The following is a 14,534-nucleotide window of genomic DNA, read 5'->3' on the forward strand; positions in this document are numbered from 1 at the left end:
TCAACCAGTTCTTTATCCACCTAGCTAGAACACTCTGCACACCATGTGACTTCACTTTCTCCATTAGTCTACCATGGGGAACCTTATCAAACGCATTACTGAAGTCCATGTATATGACATCAATAGCCCTTCCTTCATCTAACAACTTGGTCACTTCCTTGAAGAACTCTATTAAGTTCTCCAAGGTCTCCAAAACTTCCAATCTTCTCTCTCCCTTTTTTGTTCAATAGTGGGATGACATTCCAATCAACTGGGATTGTTCCTTGGAGACTCCAAGGTCTCTTTGTTTAGCAACATCCCCTAGAACCTTACCATTAAGTCTATAAGTCCTGCTAAGATTTGCTTTCCCAAAATGCAGCACCTTGCATTTATCTGGATTAAACTCCATCTGCCACTTATCAGCCCAATGGCCCATCTGATCAAGATCCTGTTGTAATCTGAGGTAACCTTCTTTGCTGTCCACTACACCTCCAATTTTAGTGTCATCTGCAAACTTACTAGCTATACCTTTTATGCTCGCATCCAAATCATTTATATAAATGAAAAGTAGTGGACCCAGCACCGATCCTTGTGGCACACCACTGGCCCGTCAAGTCCACAACAATCCTCCGAAGAGCATCCCACCCAGACCCCCCCCCACACTTTTCCTGAATTCCTCTTGACTAATCCACCTAACCCACACATCTTTGGACTGTGGGAGGAAACTGGAGCACCCGGAGGAAACCCACACAGACACGGGGAGAATGTGCAAACTCCATACAGGCAGCTGCCTGATGCTGGGATTGAACCCAGGTCCCTGAGGTATCAGTGTTAACTAAGTCACTGTGCCTACCTTTGAAACTGGAAAGATGACTATCCAATATCTCTATAACCACCTCTTTAACACTCAAGAAATGCAGATTCAAGGAGTTCATTATTTCAGTGCCATTATTTTCTCCAGTTGTTAATCATTTTGTTCAGTTCCTCATTCTCACTAATCCCTTGGCTGTCTGGTTTTTGTACCTGTGAAGACAGAAACAAAGAGACAGATTTTCTGATTGCTGTTATTCCAGCATAGATCGGACTTTTTCCTTGAGATTCCTGGAATTCTATGATTCTATGATTTGGTGAGATCATACAGAATCCCCATTGTAGCAAACTCTGAACAAATTCCCCAGGAAATTGAATTTTCCACTGGGAAACCTCTCCATGCATGGAACTTTCTGAAAGTCTCCATAAAAATCGATGTTGAATGATTCTGATGAAATTTAATAAAATAGTTACTTGGGAAACTTAGGCTAATGAGATTGTTTAATTGAAACTATCCCTTTTCCGAAAAATGGTTGCTCCCGAGACAAAGGATATTAAAATTATAAGAAAATTAAAATTAAAATGATGGTTATTAACATTATTGTCCTGAAGAGGCACCACTGGACCCAAAATGTTAATTCTGCTTTCTTTCCAGATTTGCTACCAGATCTGATGAGTTTTTCCAGTAATTTCTGTTTTTTGTTTAAAATTATTATTAATGAAGGTTTCACCAGCTGACAGGGTGGGATTAGAACACGTCCCTACAACATTAGCCTAACCTCTCGATTAACATACATAGAGGTCTACAGAACAGTGAAGGGCCCTTCGACTTATTGTGTCTACACTGGTCAAAAACAACCACCTAAATACAGAACAACCTTGATTATCCAAACATCAATTATCAAAAAATCGGATTATCTGAACAAGATCTCAAGGTCCTGTGAAAACGCTATCCATTATCTGAACAACATGTTATCCGAACTCTCAGTTATCTGGACAAAATACTCCCATCTGTCTCGTTCAGATAATTGAGGTTGTTCTGTATTTTAATCCCAATTTCCAACATTTGGTCTGTGGCCTTCTATTGCAAGTAGGCATCTAAACCCTTCTTCAATGTGATGAGAGTTTCTGCCTCTCCCACCCTCACAGCCAGGGAGTTCCAGATTCCCAACACCTTCTGGGTGGAAAAGTTGTTCCTCACATCTCCTTTAACCTTCTGTCCCTTACCCTTATAGTCTGGTGATGTTGCCATTACAGCATCATCTACAACTCACACCACTGGCGCCTCCTCCTCCTTTCATTGCTGAACACAAAATGCATTTTCCCAGCTCCCTTCCATCTTCCCCCCATTAGATAGCGGGAGGAATCTGTGCTTGATGTTTTTATATCAACTGCTGAACAATAAACCGACTAATGAGGCTGGATAATTAATGTCAATCAGAGGGCAGCAGGTGCATGAGCTTTTATTCAGGCAGTAATTACTGTGCTGCAGGGTAGGTCATACAGGAAATGCGCATCATTTAATATTTGTTGAGGACTAAAGAACACAAAGGACATTATTACCACTGTATTAGCATGGGACATCAGGGGAACAGCATAAGCTGCCCCAGGAGATGGTAACTACGAAGAAATTAATATCATTGAAACTGCCCCAGAGAAAGCAGTTTAACAAAAATGTCACAGTTTGTTGTAACTCATATAAAAGAAACAAGGAAAGATATAGGTCTCTGTTGAGTCTTTTATGGTCTAGAATGATGCAAAGTCACATTAAAGCCAATAAAAGGCTTGGGTGATATAGTCACTGTTGTAATGTTAGCAGCATAGCAGTCAGACTGAATGAAGCAATCTCCCTATACATAATGATGGTCAGATTACCTGTGCTTTTTAGCAGGTGTTGATATATAAATAGTGAGGCAATTGCTGTGCTTTTCTCTGACTAGTTCCATTGGATTTTGTATATTCACCTGAGGGGGCAAACAGGAATGTGGTTCTATATCTGGACTGAAAGGTGGTATCTCTGACATTGCAACTCTCGCTCAGTCTTGCGCTGGAGCATCAGAGATCCAGGCCCAATGAGTCACACTGGGCCATTTAAAACAAAACCTGGTAACTGTCAGAACTTGTTCATCTTTTCAGGACTGTTACCCCACTTGGATCATTGGAAAGGAGTTAAATACAAAACATAAATCCCTGAACCACAGGAGAACACATCGGTCTTGCCCAGCCAATGGTAGTTGAGTATTTCTGACCTGTTCAAGCCTCATTCTGCCCAATATGGTCCATAGACCTAAACCCAGAAAGTTTCTATTTTTCCTTGATAGTGGAATCACAAGTAGACAGGATAGTGAAGAAGGCATTTGGTATGCTTGCCTTTATTGGTCAATGCAATGGAGTTGGGAGGTCATGTTAAGGCTGTATAGGACATTGGTTAGGCCACTTTTGGAATACTGCGTGCAATCCTAGCCTCTTTGCTATATGTTGTGAAACTTGAAAAGGGTGCAGAAAAGATTTACAAGGATGTTGCAAGGGTTGGAGGGTTTGAGCTATAGGGAGAGGCTGAATAGGCTGCGTTTATTTTCCCTGGAGCGTCAGAGACTGAGGTGTGACCTTCCAGATGTTTATAAAATCATGAGGGGCATGGATAGGGTAAATAGACAAGGTTTTTTTTTCCCCAAGGTAGAGAAGTGCAAAACTAGAGGTCACAGTTTAAAAATGAGAGGGGAAAGATTGAAAAGGGACCTAAGGGGCAACTTTTTCACTCAGAGGGTAGTGCGTGTATGGAATGAGCTGCCAGAGGAAGTGGTGGAGGATGGTACAATTACGGCATTTAAAAGGCATCTGGATGGGTAAATGATTAGGAAGGGTTTAGAGGGATATGGGCCAAATGCTGGCAGGTGGGACTAGATTAATTTAGGATATCTAGTCATCATGGGCAAGTTGGCCTGAAGGGTCTGTTTCCATGCTGTACATTTCTATGATCCTATGACCCTAGTATACACAAACTCTCTATTTTTGCTAAAATTTAACTGCACTGTGAAAACACGGCTATTTTCCTGCAGCCTGAGTGTGCGAGTTATTCACTCAACAGTTATTTGTATTTATATGGCACCTTTAACCGAGTAGATTATCCCAAAACACTCGACAGGAACAAATATGAAAGAAAACTTGACTGCAAACAGCAGAACACTCTGGCTGAAGGGTTGGCTTTACAGAAGATATACAGAAGAATGTCACACCGCCAGAGAGGTTTAATAATGCAGGGAATGGCCGAAGGGCAGAGTGGCAGTGTTCGTGGATGTTGGTGAATTTGTTGGCATATTAACCACGGAGGGAGGCGATGGTTTAGTGGAACTATCGTTTAACTATTCATCCAGAAACCCGAGTAATGTGGTAGATGGTGGAATTTGAATCAGATAAAAATATGTTTTAATGATGATTTGGAGATGCCGGTGTTGGACAGGGATGGACAAAGTTAAAAATCACACAACACCAAGTCTTAGCCCAACAAGTTTATTTGGAAGCACTAGCTTTCGGAGCGCTGCTACATCATCAGATAGTCATGACAACCACCTGATGAAGGAGCAGCACTCCGAAAGCTAGTGCTTCCAAATAAACCTGTTAGACTATAACCTGGTGTGTGATTTTTAACTTCATTTAATGATGACCATGAAACAATTGTTGGGGGGAGAAAACCCATCTGGTTCACTAATGGCCTTTAGGGAAGAAAATCTGCCATCCTTAGCCAGTCTGGACTCCATGTGACTCCAGACCCACAGCAATGGGGTTGAATCTTCACTACCCTCTATGCAGTTAGGGATGGCTAATAACTGTTGACTTACCAAGTGATGTCCATGTCCTGTGAATGAATAAAGAAAAACTTTAATTCCATATTTTAAAAAAAATTACATTGAAACTCTACCATCTGCTAAGGCAGGATGTAAACCCAGTCCCCAACAACATTAGCCAGTTCACTCAAAGAACAGTCTAATGATAATACCATGAGGCCACCACCTTCACTTCATATAGAATATAGAACAGTACAGCACAGAACAGGCCCTTCAGCCCACGATGTTGTGCCGACCACTGATCCTCATATATGCACCCTCAAATTTCTGTGACCGTATGCATGTCCAGGAGTCTCTTAAATGTCCCCAATAACCTTGCTTCCACAACTGCTGCTGGCAATGCATTCCATGCTCTCACAACTCTCTCTGTAAAGAACCCGCCTCTGACATCCCCTCTATACTTTCCTCCAACCAGCTTAAAACTATGACCCCTCGTGTTAGTCATTTCTGCCCTGGGAAATAGTCTCTGGCTATCGACTCTATCTATGCCTCTCATTACCTTGTATACCTCAATTAGGTCCCCTCTCCTCCTCCTTTTCTCCAATGAAAAACTCAACCCCCTGTTAATGAAAGCCAAAACACCATGTGCTTTCTTAACAACCCTGTCCACTTGGGTGGCCATTTTTAGGGATCTATGTACCTGCACACCAAGATCCCTCTGTTCCTCCACACTGCCAAGAATCCTATCCTTAATCCTGTACTCAGCTTTCAAATTCGACCTTCCAAAATGCATCACCTCGCATTTATCCAGGTTGAACTCCATCTGCCACCTCTCAGTCCATCTCTGCATCCTGTCAATGTCCCGCTGCAACCTACAACAGCCCTCTATACTGTCAACGACACCTCCAACCTTTGTGACATCTGAAAACTTGCTGATCCATCCTTCAATCCCCTCATCCAAGTCATTAATAAACACCACGCACCACTGACTTCCAGGCAGAATATTTTCCTTCTACTACACTCACTGTCTTCTGTTGGCCAGCCAATTCTGTATCCAGACAGCTAAGTTCCCCTGTATCCCATTCCTCCTGACCTTCTGAATGAGCCTACCATGGGGAACCTTATCAAATGCCTTGCTGAACTCCATATACACCACATCCACAGCTCGACCCTCACCAACTTTTCTAGTCGCATCCTAGTCACAGACAAGGAGAAACTTCTTTACTCAGAGAGTTATTAGGATTTGGAATGTGCTGCCTGGGAGAGCAGGTGTGGGCAGATTCCATCGGAGGTTTCAGAAAAGAGCTGGGTTTATATGTGAAAGCTCTTTCACATTTAGATGGTGAGGGAAATGAGGCTGGAGAGTGGGACTAGCTGGGTAGCTCTTTTAGGAGCTTGTACAGACATGATTGAATGGCCTTTGTCTGTACTGAAAAAATCCATGATTCCATAATAATTCTTCATGCTAATTCGTTATATAACAGCACCATATATTGGGTCAGGTACATTCTCTGGTTAGTCACATACAAACCTGGGTGGATATCTGCATCAAATGTGTTGAATGCAGAATATTTACTCGGCCTGGATCTCAGACACGTTATATTTACCAAGACACACTGTGGCCAGTCTATTTGTGAAAGTCAGAAATTATGGGTGATGCTGTCTGCCCAGGTCATGCCAACTTCTCAGCATGGCACAGCCCCCTTGCTGGACAGCATTTGGTCCTCAATTTCTTTGTGTGCAAGTATCTCTGACCCTTCACTGTTTCTTTTGTATTCTCTGGACTGAATAGTAGAGAGGTGAAATCAGCTGGATTCTTGTCACTAATTGATCCTTGGGGATGTTGGATTATTTCAATTAACAACTTGAGAAGGGATGGTCAATAAACCATTACCAGTAGCACGTAGAGGGAGCACCTCAGCACCTTGATATAAAGTGTCTTTATTACAATAATGCTTCCCACAAAATGTTTACTTTCTTTACCTCAATATGATCAACTTTCTCCCATTTCCTTCTCTGCCTCCTAAAAGTATGTAATTGCTATTCAGCCTCAGCAAGCCCACCAACAGTTCAGTCTTTATTTAGGACTCAGGGAAAAGAACATCATGCCAACAAATGCCAGGCAATGACCATCTCCCACAAGAGAGAGTCAATCTACATCCTCTTAATACTTGATGATATTACCATCACTGAATTTCCCATATCAACATCCTGGGGTAACCACTAACCAGAAACTGAACTGGACTAGCCATATAAACACAGTGGCTTCAAGAGAAGATTAGAAGCTAGGAAGCAAGTAACTCACTTCCTGACTCCTCAATGTCTGTCCACCAGCTACAAGGACCAAATCAGGAGTGAAAGGGAATACTCCCCATTTGCCTGGACGGGTGCAGCTCCAACAACACTTGAGAAGCCTCAACATCATCCAGGAAAAGGAAACCTTTTAATTGACCCTCTGCCTATCACCTTCCCTCCCTCAATCACTGATACATAGTGTCACTGTGACACATCTACAAGATGCACTGCAGGTGACTCTCCTTGGACACCATCTTCCAAACTTGTGACTTCAGCTTCCTCGCAGGACAACGGCAACAGATACACGAGAACACCACCTCCTGCAAGTTCCCCTCCAAGCCACTCATCATTCTGACTTGGAAATATGTCGCTGTTCCTTCAGTGTTACTGTGTCAAAATCCTGGAACTCCCTCCCTGACATCATGATGATGGGTGTAACAGACACCTCCTAATAGCAATTAGCAACAGGAAATAAATGATGGACTTTGTGGTATTTTCCCCAGCTGATATCTGCATCTTGTGTTATCTATCACCTTTATCAGTATGTGGTACCAGTTATCTTTATCAATATGTGGTGCTAATTACATTTATCAGTATGTGGTATTAAATATTTTTATCGATATGTGGTACTAGTTACCTTTATTGGTATGTGGTATTAAATATTTTTATCGGTATGTGGTGCTAGTTATCTTTATCAATATATGGTATTAGTTATCTTTATTAGTATGTCGTACTAATCATCTTTATCAATGTGTGGATTTTAATTATTTTTGTGGTATTAGTTACCTTTACCAGTATGTAGTATTAATTACCTTTATCAGTATGTGTTATGAGTCATCTTTATTAATATGTGGTATTAGTTATCTTTATTTGTGTGTGGTACTGGTTACCTTTATCGGACTGTGATACTAGTTTATTTTTATCAGTATGTGGTATTGGTTACCTTTATCAGTATGTGATATTAATTATCTTTATCAGTATGTGGAATTAATTATCTTTATCAGTATGTGATATTAATTATCTTTATCAGTATGTGATATTGGTTACCTTTATCAGTATGTGATATTAATTATCTTTATTAGCATGTGGTACTAGTTATCTATCAGTATATGACATTGGTTACCTGGGGTAATGCACTGCCACCAAATCTCCTTTGTCTTGGGCCTACCTTGTGATTAGTGATAGACAACAGATCACTGTAGAAAATACACAGAAGAGAAGGTGTTCTGAGATAACAAGAATTTTTTTGCACGTCCACAATAAGTCCAAATGCTTTTGGCCAGGCAGGATGACGCAAGACTTCAGGGAGCTTTTATAGATACATCTGCTCCCTCTGAAAGCTGGAATCAAGCTCAGACTATGTGTGTGATGTGTGGCAGAACCAATGTAACATGAGCACTAACCCTTTCAGAACTATGACCTGATACCACAACCTTGCTTTTGACTCCCAAACCTCATGAAACAATGAAAAGTATTCCTCAATATCCACCCACCCTTCCCCTGTATTTCTCAATGACACCAGACATGGTGACTGCAAACCAACATTACGAAAAAATATTCTTAGCGGCTGTTGACATCCAAAGAGGGAGCAAACACGTTATTTCTCTGATTAGGATAACAAAGCCATCTGCTAAAGATTGTTAGTTTTTTTTTGGCTTCCTTTGACAGCAGGGACCTTAATCATGGCCACTAGAGATAATGATTAATCAACTTCCACTCTACCTGTCAGTGATTGGAAAAAAAAAACCATAATCAAGTGTTTGTGACAGACCTGGACAGAAACAGCAGGACCATCTATTGAGAAAACACTGCAAAGCCACCAGCAATGGAACATAAGAGACGCTGCGCTGTTTTACAAATCTTCCCTCTTTTCTTCATGGTAAGTAAGTTTGGTTAGTTCCTGAAATATTATAACGTTGATTAGCATGGAAACCATAACATAGATTAATTTTATTTAACTGAAATAAGTGTAATTGAATGATGAGGGCACTTTTATTAATGATGACCAACTGGAAACAGAGAAGAGCTGTTTGTGGGAAATAATGAAGATATTACTGAGTATCAAATGTACAGACAAAGAGCACAATGGTGTACTCCTTGACCAGTTGCTCAAACACAGAGTCTGATTCTATTTACTTCAATGATATGATTTTTCTGTAGTGTCTTTTGATGAAAATACAAGTTCTTTAAAACTCCAGAGAGCCAGTCATCCAGTCAGTCAGTCAGCATGAGATGACGGTCCTTTCTCATCTTAAATCATTGTCCGTTCCTGATCTATCATAGCGATGAGGTTAATCCAGCTGATGTGATGCTCAGGATCAGAGGTTGAGGAATCTATTCAGTACACCTGTTTAATGAGTTTCTCTGAGTTTGTAGCCAGGTTTTGTGTCAAACTCAACTTAAAGGAGATACCCTCATGGGAGATAAATTGGATCAATTACTCCTGGCCCTGACTTAATGGATTGAAACATTCTTCCTAATGCTTGCAATGCAATGAAATAGTAATCAATGAAATTGTGGACTAAGTTATGATCTTTCTTTCTTTTATTTTTTTCATGGGTAAGTAACAGCAGAAGTAGGCCATTCAGTCCATCGAGTTTGCTCCACCATTCAACAAGATCTTGGCTGAGCTGATAACCTTCAACTCCACTTTCCTGAAATATTTCCCCATAAGGATTAAAAATCTATCCATCTCAGCTGAACGACTCAGTCTCGCCTCCCTCTACAATAAAGAATTCCACAGATTCACTCCCCTCTGAGAGAAGAAATTCTTCCGCAGCTCTTTCTCAAATGGCTGACCCCTTCCATAAATATGTAGATACAAGTACAGTGCGAGAAAAGGCCCTTTCAGCCCACTATTTCTGTGCTAACTATAATGCCATTCTAAACAATTCCCATCTGTCTGTACAAGGTCTGCATCCCTCTATTTTCTGCCTGTTCATGTGTCTGTCTAAATGCCTCTTAGACGTTGCTATCACATCTGTTTCTAACACCCGCTCTAGTAATGAGTTCCAAGCACATATTGCCATCTGTATAAAACCATGCCTCACACATCTCCTTTAATCTATCCCCCTCTCACTCATGTCCCCTAGTAATTGACATTTCCACTCTCAGAATAAATGACCCTGAGTATCCACCCTATCCATGCCTCTCTTCATGTTAATTCCTCTATCAGGTCGTCCCTCAGCCTCTGACTCCAAAACAATCCACGTTTTTCCAACCACTCCTTATAACTCATACACTCCAATCCAACAATATCCTGCTAAACCTCTACAATACTCAAAATGTGGCCTAACTAAACCAAATGGGACTATTCTGAGATGATGCACTCTGATCCTAGACTCTCCCACAGGGAAAGACAACCACTTGACAGCTAACCTGTCAAGTCTCTGATGAATCTTGATTTGGAGATGCCGGTGTTGGACAAAGTTAAAAATCACACAACACCAGGTTATAGTTTAATTGGAAGCACACTAGCTTTTGGAGCACCGCTCCTTCATCAGGTGACAATCACCTGGGAGGCATGGTGGCACAGTGGTTAGCTGCCAGAGACCCGACTTCAATTCCTGCCTCAGGCGACTGTCTGTGTGGAGTTTGCACATTCTCCCCGTGTCTGCGTGGGTTTCCTCCCACAGTCCAAAAATGTGCAGGTTAGGTGAATTGCCCATGCTAAATTGCCCGTAGTGTTAAGTGAAGGGGTAAATGTAGGGGAATGGGTGTGGGTGGGTTGCCCTTTGGAGGGTTGGTGTGGACTTGTTGGGCCAAAGGGCCTGTTTCCACACTGTAGGTAATCTAATCTCCTCTCATTCTTCTAAACTCCAATGTGTACAAGCTAAATCTACCCAACCTCTCCTCATAAGACAGTCTCTCCAAACCTGGAGTCACTCCAAAGAACCTTCCCTGAACTGCCTCCAATCTTTCCTTACACAAGGGGACTAAAACTGTTCACAGTGTCCCAGGTGTCATTTAACTGGTGCCTTTCACTGGTTTGGCAAAACCTCCCTATTTTTAAAATCCATTCCCAGTGAAATAAAGGCCATAAATTAAAAACAGGGAACTGTGGAGAGACTCAGCAGGTCTGCCTGCATCTATGGAGAGAGAATCAAAGTTAATTTTTCGTGTCCAAGATGACTCTTATTCAGAATTGAAAGGAGCTGGAAAATAATGTTTCTTTATGTTAGTGACAGAGTGAGGAGAAGCGAGTGGAACAGATGGTGAGGGTGCCCAGGAATAAAGTAAGAGGTGTTAAATACAGTGGTAAAGGAGCAATTCTCCATTCCCCAATTGAGGTGTTTAAGATATTTAAGGAATTGATAAAGTCAAAGCAAGAAACTATCTTCTCCAGAAGTGAGATGACAATTGAAAACAATGCGAATGTGACTGTTAAGGCTTCATCTTTCTTTTAAGGTTATTCAATGTTGGCATGACTTAGACAACACAGAGTATGACTGTTGGCCCATGGAGCACCCAAATGAGTATAACATGATCGACTGTGCTGGTAAGATCCCATGTCACTTCCTCGGGAAAGCCTGTAACCTTTAAGGCACAGTCCATATGTACATGTGATCGACTGGGAAATGTTTTAGATTTTAAAAGGAAGAAATTCCATGTAGTGTGTTCAACCTTAATGTTCTTTAACATCTTTTTTGAATTAAAACTTTATTAGAAATCATTTCAGAAAATAAAACCTATGATACCCACGACTGACTTAAAAGTAATGACCAATGCTTGAAATATTAATACTTGCTGAAAAGCATTTGGTGCAATGTGCAAATTCCTTATGAAAACTGTATGACAAAAAATAGATTTCTTTCTTATCAATAACACATTTTTTGCCAACTATTTAATTGAAGATTCAATTTAGCAAGTCAGAATTTGACTTAAGTTAAACTTATAGATTGGAGTGAAAGTTATAACAGTGATCAAGTAGTAAAATAAATGTCCTGAAATAAATATCCTGGATGATGATGGGATAGTGTAGGGGGACGAGCTAAGAATAGTTCACAGGTTGACGCAACATCGAGGGCCGAAGGGCTTGATCTGTGCTGTATTGTTCTATGTTCTATGTTCTATACTGACTATTGTCATCAATTGAATTAAACTAGTCTGACTATAGTGATTTGTACGTTTTCACTTAGTTTTCTTACCCCCAGACTATTTTGTGGTTTTGTTTCCTGTGAGATGTGAACCCTGGCAAGTGCTGTCCTTGGTGTACATCTCTGTTTAGAGAGTCACAGAGACATACAGCACATAAGACGTCCTTCAGCCCATCAGGTCTGCACCAATGTATTTATACTAGTCCCACTTTCCTACACTAGGTCCGTAGCCTTGAATGTTCTGACACTTCAAGTGCACATCCAAGTACTTTTTAAAGATTATGAGTTTTCTCACCTCAACTACTGTCCCAGGCAGTACATTCCACACCCACCACCCTCTGGGTGAGAAACCAAATTCCTTTAAACCTCCTGCTCTTCAGTTTAAAATGTTGCCCAGTTGTCAATGACCCTTCAACTAAAGGGAACACCTTCATTCTATCCACACTGTCCATGCCCCTCATAATCTTTTGTCTTCTATCAGATTCTGACAGAGTTCTGTCAGATCCCCCTCCTCTGCTCCAGAGAAAACAACTCGAGCTTATCCAGCGTCTCTTCAAAGTTAAACAGTTCCATCCCAGGTAATACACTGATGAATCTACTCTGCACTCCCCTCAGTGAAATCACATCCTTCATATAGTGTGGTGACCAGAACTGCACACAATACTCTAACTCTGGCTGAATCACAGTCGAGAAGAAAGAGCAAAGAACAATACAGCACAGGAACAGGCCCTTCGGACCTCCAAGCCTTTGCAGACACATTTTGTCCTTCCATACTAAAACTGTCTTCACTTACAGGATCCTTATCCCTCTATTCCCTTCCTATTCATGTAGGTGCTTCTTGAATGCTGCTATTGCGTCTGCTTCCACCACGTCCTCTGAGAGCACATTCCAGGCACTCACCATCCTTTGAGTGAAAACCTTGCCTCACACATCACCCACCCACACCTTGAACCTGTGTCCACTAATAACTGACTTTCCATCCTGAAAGAAAGCCTCATACTTTCCACTCTATCCATGCCATTCATAATTTTATAAACTTCTATCAGGTCGCCCCATAACCTCCTGCGTTTTAGTGAAAATAAACCCAGTCTTTCTTCATCGCTAAAATTTCCCCATACCATGTAATATCCTGGTAAACCTTTTCTTTACTCTCTCCAAAGCATCCACATCCTTCTGCTGGTCTGGCGACAAGAAATGTGTGCAATATTCCAAGTGTGGCCTAACTAAGGTTCTATAAAGCTATAGCATAACTTGTTTATCCTTATACTCAGTGCCCCTTCCAATGAAGGCAAGCATGGCATAAGCCATTTTTTACTCTCTTATCTACCTGCGTTGCCACCTTCAGTGATCTGTGGACCTGCACACTCAGATCCCTCTGCATATCAATACTCCTAACAGTTCTGCCATTCACTGTATAATTTCCACCTGTACTTGACCTTCCAAAATGCATCCCCTCACATTTGTCTGGATTAAACTCCATCTGCCAGCTTTCTGCCCATGCCTCCAACTGATCCATATCCTGCTGTATCCTCTGACAATCCTTTTTGCTATCTGCAACTCCACCAATCTTAGTATTATCTGCAAACTTACTAATTAGAACAAGTATTTTTTCCTCCAAATCATTTATGTAGATCACAAACAGCAGAGGTCCCATCACTCATCCCTATGGACACCACTAATCACAATCCTCCTTTCCAAAAAGCATCCTTCCACTGCTACCCTCTGTCTCCTATGACTAGGCCAGTTCTATATCTATCTTGCCAGCTCACCTTTTATGGCAGTCTAGCATGAGGGACGTTGTCAAAGGTTTTACTGAAGTCCACATAGACAACATCAACTGCTTTTTCCTCATCAATCATCTTTGTCACCTCCTCAAAAAACTCAATCAAGTTAATGAGGCATAACTGCCCTGCATAAAACCATGCTGTCTATCATTAATAAGTCTATTAGCTTCTAAGTGCATTTAGATCTTGTCCCTGAGAATCATTTCCAATAATTTCTCAACCACTGACATGAAGCTCACAGGCCTGTAATTTCCAGGATTATCCCTGCTAGCCTTATTAATCAATGGGAAATCATTGGGTATTCTCCAGTCCTCTGCAACTTCACCTGTGGCCAAAGAGGATACAAAGATGCCTGTCAATGTCCTGTACAGGTCCTTATTTTTCAGCTTCGTTAATCCAATCCAGTTTAATGCCCATTCGTTACAACTGCTTTGGGATAATCAAATGCCTTTGATAACACTCCAGAGGATAAGTAAGAGGCAATTATAGAGTCATAGAGTCATAGAGATGTACAGCATGGAAACAGACCCTTCGGTCCAACCCGTCCATGCCGACCAGATATCCCAACCCAATCTAGTTCCCATCTCCCAGCATCCAGCCCATATCCCTCCAAACCCTTCCTATTCATATACCCATCCAGATGCCTCTTAAATGTTGTAATTGTACCAGCCTCCACCACATCCTCTGGCAGTTCATTCCATACAAGTACAACCCTCTGTGTGAAAAAGTTGCCCCTTAGGTCTCTTTTATATCTTTCCCCTCTCACCCTAAACCTATGCCCTCTA

General features: G+C 41.4%; 2 protein-coding genes across 2 annotated transcripts in view; both read left to right on the plus strand.

Moving 5' to 3' along the window:
- LOC122554108 (lysophosphatidic acid receptor 3-like) overlaps positions 1–8,673 on the plus strand; it is a 93,076-nt gene extending 84,403 nt beyond the window's left edge. Inside the window, exon 5 of the mRNA XM_043698598.1 lies at positions 8,538–8,673. Coding sequence (XP_043554533.1) covers positions 8,538–8,575 — 38 coding nt within the window. The 3' untranslated portion in view covers positions 8,576–8,673. The remainder of the gene's footprint in view (positions 1–8,537) is intronic.
- The window catches only part of LOC122554107 (atrial natriuretic peptide receptor 2-like), a 99,966-nt gene continuing 94,024 nt past the window's right edge, over positions 8,593–14,534 (plus strand). The window contains exons 1-2 of the mRNA XM_043698591.1: positions 8,593–8,748; positions 11,277–11,367. Coding sequence (XP_043554526.1) covers positions 8,695–8,748; positions 11,277–11,367 — 145 coding nt within the window. The 5' untranslated portion in view covers positions 8,593–8,694. The remainder of the gene's footprint in view (positions 8,749–11,276; positions 11,368–14,534) is intronic.

The sequence above is a fragment of the Chiloscyllium plagiosum genome, chromosome 11, assembly GCF_004010195.1.
Source record: "Chiloscyllium plagiosum isolate BGI_BamShark_2017 chromosome 11, ASM401019v2, whole genome shotgun sequence".
Taxonomy (NCBI): Eukaryota; Metazoa; Chordata; class Chondrichthyes; order Orectolobiformes; family Hemiscylliidae; genus Chiloscyllium; species Chiloscyllium plagiosum.